Source organism: Prionailurus viverrinus, chromosome B4, assembly GCF_022837055.1.
Source record: "Prionailurus viverrinus isolate Anna chromosome B4, UM_Priviv_1.0, whole genome shotgun sequence".
In the NCBI taxonomy this organism is placed as follows: domain Eukaryota; kingdom Metazoa; phylum Chordata; class Mammalia; order Carnivora; family Felidae; genus Prionailurus; species Prionailurus viverrinus.
The window spans coordinates 34,989,538-35,004,756 of record NC_062567.1 but is presented as its reverse complement, the minus strand read 5'-3'; the positions used below and the strand labels follow the sequence as shown (position 1 = coordinate 35,004,756).

General features: G+C 47.4%; 1 protein-coding gene across 8 annotated transcripts in view; it reads right to left on the bottom strand.

The window, feature by feature from the left end:
• Positions 1–15,219, bottom strand: part of TEAD4 (TEA domain transcription factor 4) — a 69,917-nt gene that overhangs the window by 44,880 nt on the left and 9,818 nt on the right. For 5 of the 8 annotated variants that reach the window (XM_047865929.1, XM_047865927.1, XM_047865928.1 and 2 more), the window contains one exon: positions 2,373–2,501. The exons of the other annotated variants lie outside the window; for them this stretch is intronic. In XM_047865929.1, coding sequence (XP_047721885.1) covers positions 2,373–2,427 — 55 coding nt within the window. In that variant the 5' untranslated portion in view covers positions 2,428–2,501. The remainder of the gene's footprint in view (positions 1–2,372; positions 2,502–15,219) is intronic. 8 annotated transcript variants of the gene reach the window in all.

Genomic DNA, 15,219 nt, shown 5'->3' with positions numbered 1-15,219 from the left:
TACTGTAGAGGTTATGGAAGTTCTATGCCTTCCCCCCGACCTTGCCCTATGTATCTGTTTCACTTGACTCTTCCTGAGTTACATATTTTTTGTAATAAACCAGTAATCTAGTAAGTAAAGTGTTTCTCTGAATTCTATGAGCCACGCTAGCAAATCAGTTGAACTCAAGGAGGGGTTACTAGAACTTCCAATGTATAACTAGTGATAACCTGGGCTTGCCACTGGTATCTGGGGTTGGGGGGGCAGTCTTATGAGATAAGCCATTAACCTGTGGGATATGATGCTACCTCCAGGTAGACAGTGTCAGAATTGAATTGTAGGACACCCAACTGGTGCTAGAGACTTGTTGATTAGTGTAGGAATGTCCTCACCCCCCAACCCCACTCACACACATGCACATTGGAACTGGTGACCAGAACTTTAACGTGCACAACACTTACTGATTAAACACTAGAAGCATTACCTTAAATTCAGAAATAAGATATCACTTTCAACATTTATACTCACACTGTACTAGAGTCCTAGCCAACACAGTAGGACAAGACAGATCTCAAGATTGGAAAAAAGGAAGTAAACTGTCGTTATTATAAGGAATTACAATAGAAGACTGAAGGGATTTCACAAATTACAATTACATTCTTTGATACCAGAAGTAAGATGGCATATCTTACTAATTTCTAAAAATATTCCGTCTAGAGGGGAGCCTGGGTGGCTCAGTCGGTTAAGCGTCTGACTTTGGCTCAGGTCATGATCTCACAGTTCGTGAGTTCAAGCCCCACATGGGGCTCTGTGCTGACAGCTCAGAGCCCAGAGCCTGCTTTGGATTCTGTGTATGTCTCGCTCTCTGCCCCTCCCCAGCTTGTACTCTGTCTCTCTCTCTCTCTCTCTCAAAAATAATTTTAAAATTTTTTTAAGAAAAATAAATAAATATTCCATTTAGAAACCAAAGTAGTAATTTACCTACTGATAAATCTAACAATAGGTGAGACAAAGGAAATCATAATGGTTTTGAAAGACATAAAATGCCTAAATAAATGGAGAGGAAAATTGTGCTCCTGGATGGGAAAATATCATAAAGATGTTGAATCTTTACCAAAAAAATAATTTCAATGAAATTATGATTAAAAATTCCACAAGGTCTCAGGGCACCTGGGTGGCTCAGTCGGTTGAGCATCCGACTTCAGCTCAGGTCATGATCTCACAGCTCGTGGGTTCAAGCCCCGTGTCGGGCTCTGTACTGACAGCTCAGAACCAGAGGCTTGCTTCGGATTCTGTGTCTCCCTCTCTCTTTACCCCTCCCCGCTTGTACTCTGCCTCTCTCTCTCTCTCTCTCTCAAAAGCAAATAAAACATTAAAAAAAAAAAAAATTCCACAAGGTCTTCCACAAAACTTAACAAGCTGATCTCAAAATACATGGAAGAACAAAGACCATTCTCAAGTTGTCTTAACTCACTGTCTTCACCCTTCCTTTCTTCTCTTTGGTCTCATATTTTGCCAGACCCATTCCCTACATGTTTTCCTCAGGGTTCTAACCTGACCTCTCCTTTCAAAACCCCATACATACCCCCCTGGGGGATCCCCACCCACAGCTTACATTCCCACTGTATATTTTTGATTCCCAAATCTGTACGTCCTTCCTGAGTTTGGGCATATATGGTAACTGCTTACCAGGCAGTCCTAATCAGCCTTCTCTGAAGCTCCTCAAACTCAGCATGTCCAAAACCAAATTTTCAGCTTGCCAGTGAGTCCTGGTCCTCCTCCTCCTCCTCCTCTGTGTCTCTCAAGAAATGACACCGCCATCCACCCAGAGGCCAGAAATCTAAGAATGTATTGACTTTTCCCTCTTATCTCCATAAATAATTAACAACCACATCCTATCTCCTAAAAGTCTTCTTGAAGCCACATCTCTTTCTATCTCAAGCCCTAATCCAAGCTTCCGCTAGTGCTCACCTGGATGACTGTGCCAACCCCATGTAGACTCCATAATCCGTCACTGCAGCCACAGTGATTTTTCTACAATACAAATCTGATCATGTGATTCCTCTACTTAAAATCTTTCAATGGCTTTCCCATAATCTTACATAAAATGATATGTTCCACAATAGGATTTTATAAGGCCCTTCATCAACTGATTCCTGCTCTCCTGCCATACCTTCCATGCACCTACACGGTCCTCTATACTCTCTTCTTTGCACCCAGCCCTAACCCCCACACTCAATTAACATAATAAGCTCTTTATACCTGGAAGGGCTGCCTGCAGCCTTCCTCCCCATCCCTCCCTCACCTAACTCCTCCGCATCTTTAAGGTCCAGCGAAAATGTCATTTCCTCTGGGAGGATGACCCAGACCTCAAGTCTGGATTAGGCACCCACCTCTGAGCTCCAACAGGTCCCCGTGCTTTACATATCTGACCCCTCCATCTCCCATGAATGATCGGCCTCCACCATACGTCAGACTCCACGAGGGTGGGGATGGTTGTCTTTCTCTAAGTCCTCAGCACACTGCACAATGCGGAGAACAAAACAATGAATAAATGAGTAGAGATTTGCTAAGTGTTTTTTGTGAAGTAATGATTTCCCTGTGGGGAAAATGAACTGTTCTGTGTTTAGTGTCAGGAAACCAAAAAAATATCAGTAAATGTCCGGACTTTGGCACACCAGGGGGAGAGCTTCAGTTGTAGGTTAATCCCTTTGGGATTTATTTTGGAGGTTTGTAAAATGAAAGTGTGATGTCTGGGCATCAAGAGACTGGTTCTAGTTCCAGTGTTATAAGCAACCGTGAGACCATTGTCAAATTCGTCCATTTCTTAGATTGGGATCTAAGGTCCTTTCTGTCCTACAGTGCCTGTGGCTCACATTCACTGCCCAGGTCCTCCACTTCTTCTGGGACTGCTCCTACCATGCAGACTTTCACCTGTGGCTTTGCTCAGAGAAGGCTGGAGAACTGACCTGCCACGGAGAGATATCCCATATGCTGGTCAACAAGATCTGATGCTAACTAGCATGGGGCATGACGTAGAGTCAGTGCTCAGTAAGAGCTATATTAATTGTCACCATCATTATCTAAGCTACAAATAATGCCTTACGTGGAAGGTCTAAAGTCCTAAATGGACCTAACAGATACATATACCTTCAGCTAGTATTGATTAATGTTAATAAATAAATAATATTAATACTTAAAGTCTTGTATGTCCTAACTTCAGCCTGGATTCTCTTCTGGGACCTGGCACTAAACCCAAATGGTTACCCCAAGCCAGATGGAGGGTGCTATGAAGTCCAGAAAGGAGAGAAGGAAGGGAGGGAGGCCCAATCTCCCTGATACTATGTAAACCTTTCTGAGGAGTAGAGACCAGGGTCTCTGGGCCCTCTTTCACCACAGCTGAGCTAGACCAGCCAGGTGAAGTAAGCACGTTCAGCCCCTATATTAGTTGGGCCCAGGGCAGCCCAGTGGACCACCAGACCTGGGGAAAACCAGAGAGTCCTGTCAGATACTGCCCCACAAGTGAGGTTTCTGAGGACCTGCGCTTTGTGTTCCCAAGATTGGATCCATCCCAGGGGAAGCAAGGCAAGGGGTCACCCAAAGCCCCAAGCCCCGGGATTTGTGACTGAAATGGAGTTGCTCCCAGCCCTGTGTGGCCCTGCTGCCCCCAGGCCATAGCTCTCACTGGCTGGCCTCTCCCAGCCTCACCGCCCACAGCCCCAGGCCTGGCAGCTGCCTTCCCTCACCAGGCAAACCTCCCACACAGCCTAGGCCCTGCAGCTAGTAGAATGGAGGGTAAGCCAACACCAGTCCAGAGAAGGAGCCCCACTCCCCCTCCTTCCCCAAACCCTCCACAATGACCCCATGGGCCTGCCAGGACGAGAGCAGGAGGGGAGGACAGATGGCACAGTTATGCCTGGGCCATGTGCCATGAACAGAGGAATAAAAATAATCCTTGGCTTAGCTTCCAGGGCCCGGCCTGGAGGCCTCTGGTTCTGCCCCCAGCCCCACCCAAAAGCCCACCAGATGGCCCACCCAATGCCAGCTCCAGGCCCAAACAACACTCAGCTCCACCCTAGGGACCACAGATGCCAGTTACACAGGAATTTTCAGGAGAATTATAACTCACAGGCTTTTATTAAGATCTTTTTAATAATGAGAAGAATAAACTCCCCAAAAACACTTTCAGGAGAAGAAGGGGATCAGGATCCCCAGGTTATAAATGGAGAAACGAAGCCTCAGGGAGGGCAAATGGCTTGCCCTGAGAAAGTTGAAGAACCGGACCTCATCCCCTTTGGTCCTGTCCCCTGCCTGCTCCAGGGCCATATCCTCAATCAAAATCTCCATCTCCTGCTCAAAAGCCCACCCCTTCAGTACCCTTCCATGGCCATCAGGGACCACTAAGCTCTACCCTTCTCCCCCTAGCCTGCAGAACCCCCAAGATGCAACTCAACACAGGACAGTGCCTGATCTGTGTTCACCTACTTCCCCACTGGTCTGTGAGCTACCTGAGCACATAATTATTTCTTATACGTTAGCACCTCCCCCAACTCTCCTGGCTCAGTGTTGGGAATTTAGATAGATGTCACCCTACTTTAGGTAGTACCAGTTATCCCACTGATTCCCTTTCCTCAGTCAAGAACAAATCTCCCACTCATTTCCTTTTATCATAGTATCTCTAACTTGTTGAGGGTCAATGCATGTTATAACCTCCTCCCTGTGCTCCCGACCCCAAATCGGAAGTAATGGAGACTGAAACTCAAAGTTTATGACACTTGCCTGGTATCATCCAGAGTAAAGGAGAAACAATTCAGATGGCCCCTGAGTTCCCTGCCCAATTATGAGGGTAGAAACGGTTCTCTCTGCCCCTTGTCTCCCGACTCAGATTCCAAGAGCTCTGGGATCCAGGCTAACGGCTCCAGCTCCATCAGGGTCCTCATGACCCGTGGGCCCTGACATCCAGCACACCTGCCTCAGCTCTTACTCTGATGCTCTCCTGGGGCCCCTGGAAAGAATGGCCACCTTTATCCCAATGACTCTTTAAATAAGCTGAGAGGAAAGAGAAAATGGGATTTCTTTCCAGGAGAACCATCCCATCTCCCACTATATGAGTCTCAGAAGTATAAAGTTAGAGTAAGCAGAGGGAGCTGCTAAAGTAGTTAGCAGCTTCTGCCTCAATCTGAGAGCATGAGACCTTCTGCAGGCTGGTGGGCTTATCTGCAAGGCTTGGTAACCGAGGCCAGTGGAGTTATGTCTCTGAACCTCAGGTGCTTTGTTCAATCCACCATAGTTGTGGTTATAGAACATCTACGTTGGATGCAGTGTGGATCCTTTGTATCAATACATTTCAGAGCAGAGACAAGAATGAGCCCTCCCATCATTACGTTGGCTATTCCCACTGGACTAGACTCTGGAGACTGGGCCCAACCGTACGAGTGCCAAACAGTGCTACACACACTGAACCACAAGTACAAGATGCAGAGCTCTGTGCAAGCTCCCTGATTTGGGGGGTTGCAGTAGATCTCTAAGTCTTCACTGCCCTGACCTCATTTCTTAGTAAGAACAGGAAGGGAAATCAGGAACAGCGGATGCCAGACTCATCCCCTCTCTCCCCTCTAGCCCCCTTGGTCTCCTCAGCAACCCCTGAACCCCAAGTTTACTCACAATGACTTCCTGCTTAGGGTGGGCCTCCTTCCTGACACCAGTCCATTAACAACCATCTGCTGAGGGTAGAAGTGGGGGGAGGTGGTTCAACTACAAGCTGAATAAGGTCTGAGGATCTAGTGTAGAATGGAGTGAATACTGCCTATAACACTGTATCGTATCATTGAAAATTGCTGAGAATACAGCTTAAATGTTCTCACCAAAAAGAAAGACATGAGGTGACAGATGTGATAATTAAGCAGATGAGGGGGGATCCTTTCACAATGTGTATGAATGTCAGGTCACCACAATGCACACTTAACATATCTTACAATTTTAAGTCACTTATACCTCAACAAAGGTGAATTTTTTAAAAAGAAAAATACATTTTTTAAAAACCACCTGCGTACCTATTTTGGGGACTCAACTCTGGAGAAATGGGTTCGGGCCCTCAGGGAACTTAGATGGGGGAGGGAGGCTGAGTGCTACAGAGGGTGAGTGGCTTCGGAGGAATCAGGTACAAGGCACACAGCTCAAGCCAGGGCCTGCCTTGGCCCCGGGCCCCACCCACAAAGTAGTTCAGGTCCGAACTACTCACTGGGCCTCCTCAGAGGTCTCTGTCCTGATTCTAGTTGATGTCTTCTTTACCAGTCAGCGATGTCTGAGGAGCAGGGCAAATTTACAGCCCCCAAGGTGCCTAGAAGACTGGCTGCTTAGTTGTAACTGCAGAGGCTGAGAGATGGAAGAAGAGAGAACCCAGCCTCCAGGCAGGGCTAGGCCATAGCGGGGAGGCCCACTTCCCCAACACACAATGCTGCCTCCTCCCCTAGTGCACGGCCCCCATGCACTGAGCAGATAAACTGCAGGACAGGTTCAGGTGGCCCAACACTCGTGGCAGAGAGGGCAAGCAGTCAAGGAAGCACCGGGACACTGAGGGACTGACATTCTGCTCACCGAAGAGAGAATTATTTTCATATTAAGACTAGAAGGTACCATTTTTACATACCCATTTTGTGCTTGGCACGGGGCTAAGCACTTGACTATAATATCTCCTCCAATCTTCCCAACACCCCTTTGAGGAGGCTAGTACTGCTCATTTCAGATGATGATGCTGGGGCCCCCCAGGTGCAGTGCTATGCCCAAACCCCAAAGCTCCAAGTGGCAAGGCTCAGTCCCTTCCTCTCAGCAAACTGCCTCTTGCCCACTGCAATGCTGCTTGAACCTCTTTGCCAACAGTTCTGTGAACAACGGGATGCTGATTCTACACCATGCGGGATTTAAGTTAGTTGTAAAGCGTAACAGGGACAGGTACCAGCTCCAGGACTGACCAGGTAAGGGGAGCTGGAGGCATACGGGCCCCACAGCCCCCACAGCCTCTGGCAAAGGTCCCAGGTGGGAGATGCAGGCATCCCAAGGTTTGTGTGTGTGAGAAAAACCCCAAAAGAGAAAGTTGCCCTCCATCTTACAGATTCAGGGACTAAGGCCCTACGAGGTAAAACAACTTGCCAAAAGGCCCCATGGCTCATTAAAACCGGGACTAGAACCAAGCCTCAGCCCCATGCTTTCTTGCCACACAAGTAAAACTGCCATGCCCATCATCTGGATGCCTCTCAAAGAGGAGAGAAAGTTGGTTCCTAGGAAGGAGGGCAGCAGGTGACCCACATGTGGATAAGCAGGTTCCCCAGCCAAAAAGATCATTCCCTCCTATTTTCATGCCCAACACCTCCCCATAAGGGATTTAGTCCTTTGAGTCTTTCATTCATTCATTTAAAACTATATATTGAACAACTACTATATGCCAGGCCTTGAGTACAAGGTCACAACTGACATGGTCCTGCCCTCGACATCCTTCAGCCTAGTGGGTGCAGGGGCCCAGAGTTCCCTGTGAAGCTCCTGATTATTCACAGAACATTCACAAATTCTGTATTGCAAATCCACCTACCTACTAAAATCTATAACTCCTACATCAATACTTGCAGCGCTTCTGTGGTTACTTGGAGAAATGTACACACTCTGCACAGCCAAAAATGTGAGTTACCATCATGCACACTCCCACCTGAGGTCGACCAAGGCTGTACTGTGCTTTCCGGCTCCAGCTCTCACAGTGTACTCAAGTGTCCTTTTCAACATCTATTCAGTGCCACTTTTTTCGCAATTTTATGCTTTTTGTTACTGATTTCGCAGTTTAAAATGGCCCCAAGAGCAGTGCTGCAGCACTGGCTAGCGTTCCTATGTACAAGAAGGCTGCCATGTGCCCTACGGAGAAGACATGTGAGTCTGATAAGCTTCGTTCAGGTTGACTAATAATGCTGTTGGCTGTGACTTCAATGGTAGTAAATTGGTAACATATATTTTTTTATTGTTTATTTATTTTTGAGAAAGACAGCATGAGAAGGAGAGGGGCAGAAAGAAAGGGACACACAGAATCTGAAGCAGGCTCCAGCTCTGAGCTGTCAGTACAGAGCCCGACACCAGGCTCAAACTCACGAACCATGAGATCATGACCTGGGCTAAAGTCAGACACTTAACTGACTGAGCCACCCAGGCATCCCAAATCAGTGACACATATTCAATAAGGTGTCTTTGAACAGAAACACACATAAAACAAGGGTTATGAATTCATCAGTTGAAAACATTGCACTAGATGCTCATAGGGACCTAATAAGAATCAGGTGTACCCATGGAGGGTAACAGATTAAACAATTATAGATGAATATCTTAGGGGGTGGGGATAGGATTTTAATAGATGCTGAGCTCAAGGCCTTGGGAATACCACATCTAGTGGAGACAGAAACATCAAAAGGTAGAAACCACCCAAATGAGCATCAAAAGACAAAGGGACAAACAAAATGTGGCATATCCATACAATGGAATATTATTCAGCCTAAAAAGAGGAATGAAGTACTGACACAGGCTACAACATGGATGAACCCTGACATTATGTTAAGTCAAATAAGCCAGTCACAGAATGACAATTCTACGCTTCCACTGATTTTACAACAATCCTTTTAAGCGCACCAGGAGACAGAAGGGAAAAAGATGAGGACAGGGAAGGGGATCAGGAGACACTTCAGGAGACGTGGGCCTAAAATATAGGAAACACAGGAAAAGGGCCTAGTTATAGCTAGAAATGAAAGAGACAAAGACAGCAGTGTTTGGGTCATGGGTGGGGAGTCCCTGCGGATGAAAAGAAGGAGAAGGAACAGAAGAGGAGAAAACAATCCAGTGGACAAATGGGCCTACATGGCCTGAACTGAGCCATATACTCAGCTGAAAAAAACTGGCCCCAATGTGACTTTAGAAGGCTGGCTAGGGCTTACTGGATGTCCGAAGTAATACATACATATAATATTTTTATCATAATATTTTAATATTAATTTTAATTTTAATATTAATAATAAAATAATATTTTTATCATAAAAATAATAAAACTGCACAAAACCTGGGTGTCCCAATTGCACCCCAGGAGCAGCCTCCCTAGCTCTAAGGAGTTCCTCTTCCTCTGCTGACACACACAAGCATGACACGAGCCTGGTCCACTGTGAGCAGCTTCAGAGTGGTACAAGCTGAATGAAAATCCTACCAGCTGTGCAGCCGATCAGGAACTTCTTTAACCTCCCCAAAGCTTCTGTTTCCTGATCTCTCAAACAGGGATGAGAAGACTGGCCTGGCAGAGATGAAGGACTGAGACATAACAGGTAAAGAAGCTGAAACACAGCACACTGTGTGTGAACCACCACCACCCCCACTGACCTTTCAGTGTGAAGCTAACTGATCACACCTTGTTCCCTGACAGGACAGGAGTGGGGAGAGGTGAGAAAAAGGACAAAGGAGGACCCCACCACCCCAGCAGTGTAAGCATGCATCGGAAGGAACCAGTCACTGAGAGCCAACCCACCAGGCCAGGAGAGGGGTGCCTGCTTGGGCTCTGGAGTCAGAGGCCCAGCTCAGATCCTGGCTGGGCCTTGAGCAGGCTACTCAACCTCTCTGAGTCCGTCCCCCTGAATACATGCCAGAGGTAATAATGTCATCTCCTCATGGGACTGTTGTGAGGATTAAGTTCAATTATATCCACAATGTGCAGGCACAGAATTTGCTCTCGACAGGGCTCCTCAAACATTCGGGGTTCTTGGCAGGATGGTGGAGGGGGGCAAGAACCAGGGAGAAGGAATTTTCTCTGGGACACAGTGGACAGGAGAGAAGCAGGAGGAATGAGGGGTACAAGAAGAGGTAAGGGTGAAGAGAGAGCAGGTCGGTGGGAGGAGCCTCAACAGGGAGGGGCAGCAGTAAATATACGGATGTAGCCCCAAGCCATCAGCCCCACTGGGCAGCACAGAGTCTGTGCTCAGAACCCTCAACCTCAGGAGGGGCAAGCAGGGTAAATGAGAACACGGATCCAGCTTCCCAGGAACTCAACCTGGGACATTGCCCCATCCATCCCTTCCAAGCAGCCAGGAACATGGGTGTCTATGGACCTGGCCCTAACACATCCACATCACAGCAAGTGGGTGTCCACGGCCCTCCACTCCCCACCCCACTCCACCCCAGCGCTGGCCCCAGAGCCACTAAAGACTCTGATGATGCGGTGATGGGGCTTTCGGTCCCGGCAACAGTGCCTGCACAGAAGGCCCTCCCGCCAAACAGGTCTCAAAGGAAGGTAAACCAACCTCGCTCCGAGCTCAGCCTTGCCACAGATTCGCTTCCCCTATCTGGACCTCGGTGTCCCCACTCACACAAAGAAAAGGTGGGGAAAGAAAGTGGAATATCATTCAGCGATAAAAAGAAATGAACTATCAAGTGACTAAAAGACATGGAGGAACCTTAAAGGCGTATTGCTAAGCAAAAGTCAATCTGAAAAGGCTACACACATACTGCATGATCACAACCACATGACATTCTGGAAAAGGCAACACTGAGGGATATGCAGAGCACTGAAGTTTTTAGGGCAGTGAAACTCTTCTGTAGAATTCTATAATAGTGGAGAGAGGACATTCACCTGTCAAAACCCAGAGAAAGTACAACACAAACAGTGAGCCCCAATGTAAACTATGGACTTGAGTTAATAATAACATATCAGTACCGGTTCATCAATGTAAAAAATATGTTGCACCAGTGCAAGATGTCAATAATAGGAGTAAGTAGGCGAGAAGGGAAGAAACTGTACTTTCTGCTCAATTTTTCTGTAATCCTGAAACTGCTCAAAAAAAAAAAAAAAAATACAGGGGCGCCTGTGTGGCTCAGTCGGTTGAGCATCTGACTCTTGGTTTCAGTTCATGTTATGATCTTGTCATTGGCAAGTTCAAGCTCCGCACTGGGCTCTGTGCTGACAGCATGGAGCCTGCTTGGGATTCTCTCTCTCTGCCCCTCCCCTACTCTCTCTCTCTCTCTCAAAATAAATAAACTTAAAAATTTTTTTAAATAATAATAATAATACTAATAAAGGAATGGGAGAGGTCAGGCTATTAATTTATTTTTTATTGTTTTCAGTATATTTATTTGAGAGAGAGAGAACGAGCAAGCAGAAGTGGGGCACACAGAGAGAGGGAGAGAGAGAATCCCAAGCAGGCTCAGCGCGGAGCCTGACAAAGGGCTCAAACTCTCACAAACCATAAGATCGTGACCTGAGCCAAAATTAGGTTGGACCCTTAACCAACTGAGCCACCCAGGCACCCCCCCCCCCCTTTTTTTTTTTTAAAGATAAGGAGAGTAAGGCTTGCACTTTTTTCTCCTTGGGGCCTTTCTTCAGGATTTTTTTTTTTTTTTAACGTTTATTTATTATTAAGAGACAGAGAAAGTCAGAGCATGAGCATGGGAGGGGCAGAGAGAGGAGGAGACACAGAATCCGAAGCGGGCTCCAGGCTCCAAGCTGTCAGCCCAGAGCCCGACACGGGGCTCAAACTCACAAACCGCGAGATCATGACCTGAACCGTTAAGTGGGACGCTTAACTGACTGAGCCACCCAGGCACCCCTTCTGGATTCTAAAATAAAGCAAAGGTTATGAAAGTTCTGGAGAGGCAAAAGTACTGAACCAAACTAGCTGACTTCACCTTAGATAGGCCTACGAAAATTCAGATCAGGGTGCCTGGGTGGCTCAGTCGGTTAAGGGTCCAGCTTCAGCTTAGGTCATGATCTCGCAGTTCATGAGTTTGAGCCCCGCGTTGGGCTCTGTGCTGACTGACAGCTCAGAGTCTGGAGCCTGCTTCAGATTCTGTGTCTCCCTCTCTCTCTGCCCCTCCTCTGTTCATGCCCTATCTTTTTCTCTCTTTCTCTCTCAAAAATAAGTAAACAAGAAAGAAAGAAAGAAAGAAAGAAAGAAAGAAAGAAAGAAAGAAAGAAAGGAAGGAAGGAAGGAAGGATAGATTCAGATCTCAAAGTAGATCCCAGAGCTGGAGAGTCTTTGCCTAACAGACTGGCCACTGAATCCCATCAAACAGTGACTCTCCCTGGGCACCGACAGAACCAATGTCTTTACATGAGCCCAGTGTGCTGCTCAACAAATGCTTGCTTTCCCCAGCTTTGGGTGGGTTTGCCCCAATCAGCTGCTTTGCCAAAGACAGACATGCCATACCTCACCCTGCCAGGACGCGAGGGTATGCCCACACTGGGCCCCCAAGCAGCACAAGGCACCATGGGTGGGGGCTCTAGGTGCACACCCCGCCCACGCAGGAGCTCTCAGTGCTGAGGAACAGCCCTCCAAGGTCCAGAGCATCAGGGAGCCACGGGGAGCCTATAGGGCCATAGACGTAACCAGGCAGCCAGCCTTAGCAGCCGCAAGAAAGCAGGACCCATCTTCAGCTCTGCCCCATTCTCCACCTGTAGGCCTCTGGAAAAGGCCTACCCCTGGGAAGAATGAAGGCTCTAGCATCTGGACAGTGCCATAGCTGCCAAGACACAAGAGCAGGGGACATGCTGGACTGGACTTGGCCAAGAGGCAGGAGGCAGCACCTATGCTACCATTGGTCATCTTTCACAGAAATGTTGTTCTGTCCCAGAGCTACCCCGCCTGGACAGGGACAGAGATGACAATCACAATGCTCTGGAGATTCTAATGGCCCAAAGCCCTCAGATCTTAGGCTCAGGTCACCATCACTGAGGACCCAGACTGACCCAGAAAACTCACTGCACTGATTCTCTCTTGCACCAGCCACACAGCTACCCAGTGGCTTATCCCTGCAGGCCCAACAATCATTCCACCTCCCATTCCAGAATGCAGTGGTCATCCAGTTTGGAAACAAGGCCATGTAAATGGTTGGTACCCAGACTGGGCACAAGCAGTTGTTGTTCTGGATGGGGCCGGCCCAGCTTGAGCCAGGGGCAATGAGGAGTAGACCAGGCATAGCAGCCAGTCAGGGAAGGTCCTAGCAAACTAAGAAGCTACATGCACCTCCTATTCAAAGTATACTCTACTGCAGGTGCTAAGCCAGGAACAGAACTTCATAGAAGGCCCTGTTCCTTCCTCCTTTCCTCTTCCTAAGTCATTCTGTAGGTGTTCCCCGCCCTCTATCCCCCTGGGCCCACCTTTGCCTCTGAAGAAAGGCCAAGGCTCAGGGCACCAAACTCTTTCCTTGCTTTCAGAGCCCCTAACACCCACCATCTTCTTTTGGAGATTCTCTCCTTAAATGAATTTTCTCCAAAAATTTGTAAGTCACACATCTGACAAGGGACTTGTATCCAAAATATTAAAGAACTCTCAAAACATAACCATCAAGAGGAAAAATAGGCAAAAGATTTGGTAGACGTTTCATCAAAGAAGTTACATAAATGGCAAATTAAAAACACAAAAAAAGTTCAACATCATTAGTTATTAAGGAAATGCAAATTGAAACCATGCTGAGCTACTACCACTACACCTATCAGAATGTCAAAAAGACAAAAACAAAAAGAAAGCCAACAAGACCAAACGCTGTTGAAGATACAGAGAAACAGAACTCTCCTGCTTTGCTGATAGAAATGCAAAGGGTATATACACTTTGGCAGTTTGCCAGTTTCTTAAACCACTGCATGTATACTACCACGTGACCCAACAATCCCACTCCTAGGTGTTTAAGAAAGAGAAATGAAAGCCTGTGTTCACACAAAAACCTGTATAGAAATGTTGACAACAGCTTTACTCAAAATCAACAAAGGCTGGAAACAACAGAAAAGTCCTTCTGCCAGTGAATGGATAAACACACTGCAGTGTAGCTATAAAATGGAATACTACACAGCAATAAAAAGGAACAAACTATTGATACACACAACCGGATGAATCAAGGCATTATGCTGAGTGAAAGAAACAGACCCCAAAGCTCCATACTGTCTGGTTATCCATCTGATATTCTTGAAAAGGCACAATGACAGGAGTGGACAGATCCATGTTCTCAAGGGATGGGCATGGCGGGGGAGGGGGAGACAGATGGACAGCCCACAAAGGGTGGTAGCATGAGGGCATCTTTTGGAGATGGAGCCCTTCTGTATCTTGACTGTGGTGGGGAATCCCATGCCTTGCATTTGTCAAAACCCACAGAACTGTATACCATGAAGAGTAAATTTTGCTGTATGTGAATTTAAAAATAAATTTTTAAAAAGTCCTCCTTACTCTGCCCAGAGGACCTGGCTCAAACCCACCTCACTTATAAAGCTCCACTGTCTCCTCTCCTCTGATTATTTCATGACCATGACCCTGAAATCACTACTTTTCCTGTCCTCTCACCTATATTTCTCCCTCTGTCCCTGTTTCTCTCTCTCTCTCTCACACACACACAGCGTGCAACCCTACCCATCCTTCAAAGTCAGCTCAAGTGCCTCCTCCTCTGAGAAGCCTTCCCTGACTCCTCCCAGCCCCATCAGAATGAATCACCTTTAAGACACCCCCTCAGTGCTAGTCTGTGCTTCTAACTAGCCCTTCTTTAATCTTGCAGGTGTTCAGTGTTTGCTATGCAGTCCGTCTCCCATGCAGGATTGCAAGCCCCTTGAGGACACAGACCAGGTCTTCCATTCCACATTTCCCCCACTGCCTCTGGCACAGTGCCAGGCACACTGTGGGTGCTCTGTGACCACTGCGGGCTGGCTGGGGGCAGGTGCAGGCAGAGGGGGCTGATGCCAAGAGAGGCAAGCAGGCAGTGTTGGGGCTGGCAGAGTCCTGAGGAGGGTATCGGAAGCCACTAATACAGCTCTGCTTCCTCTCTTGCATAAGCAGCAAGACTACTGCTTCAACCTCCAAGTGCTGGAAGTGACCTCACCCCCCATTCCAACATGAGGTCACGCAATCTACAACGAAGCATTTCGGAGGATCCTTCTGTTTCTTCCATGTCACGCAGCACATTTCCAAGCCCCAAGCAGGACAGCTGCTCGGGACATACCTGTCAAAGGATTGGAGCCTATCTTATACGGGTGCTGCCATTTCTTCTCACTTCCAGAAGGCGGGCCCTCTCTTCAGCAATAGTAGATTAGGTCCATCTGATCTGAAGGCATTTCATTTTGTAGAACTACCAGATATAGGCACAGCCTACCAGTAACGTACAGGGACTCTCCACGACTGGGTTTTTCCCAGCGTATCACAGGCCTCTCCCTCCAGAGTTTAAGGACCATTTATGGGTCATTTATTTGATAAACAC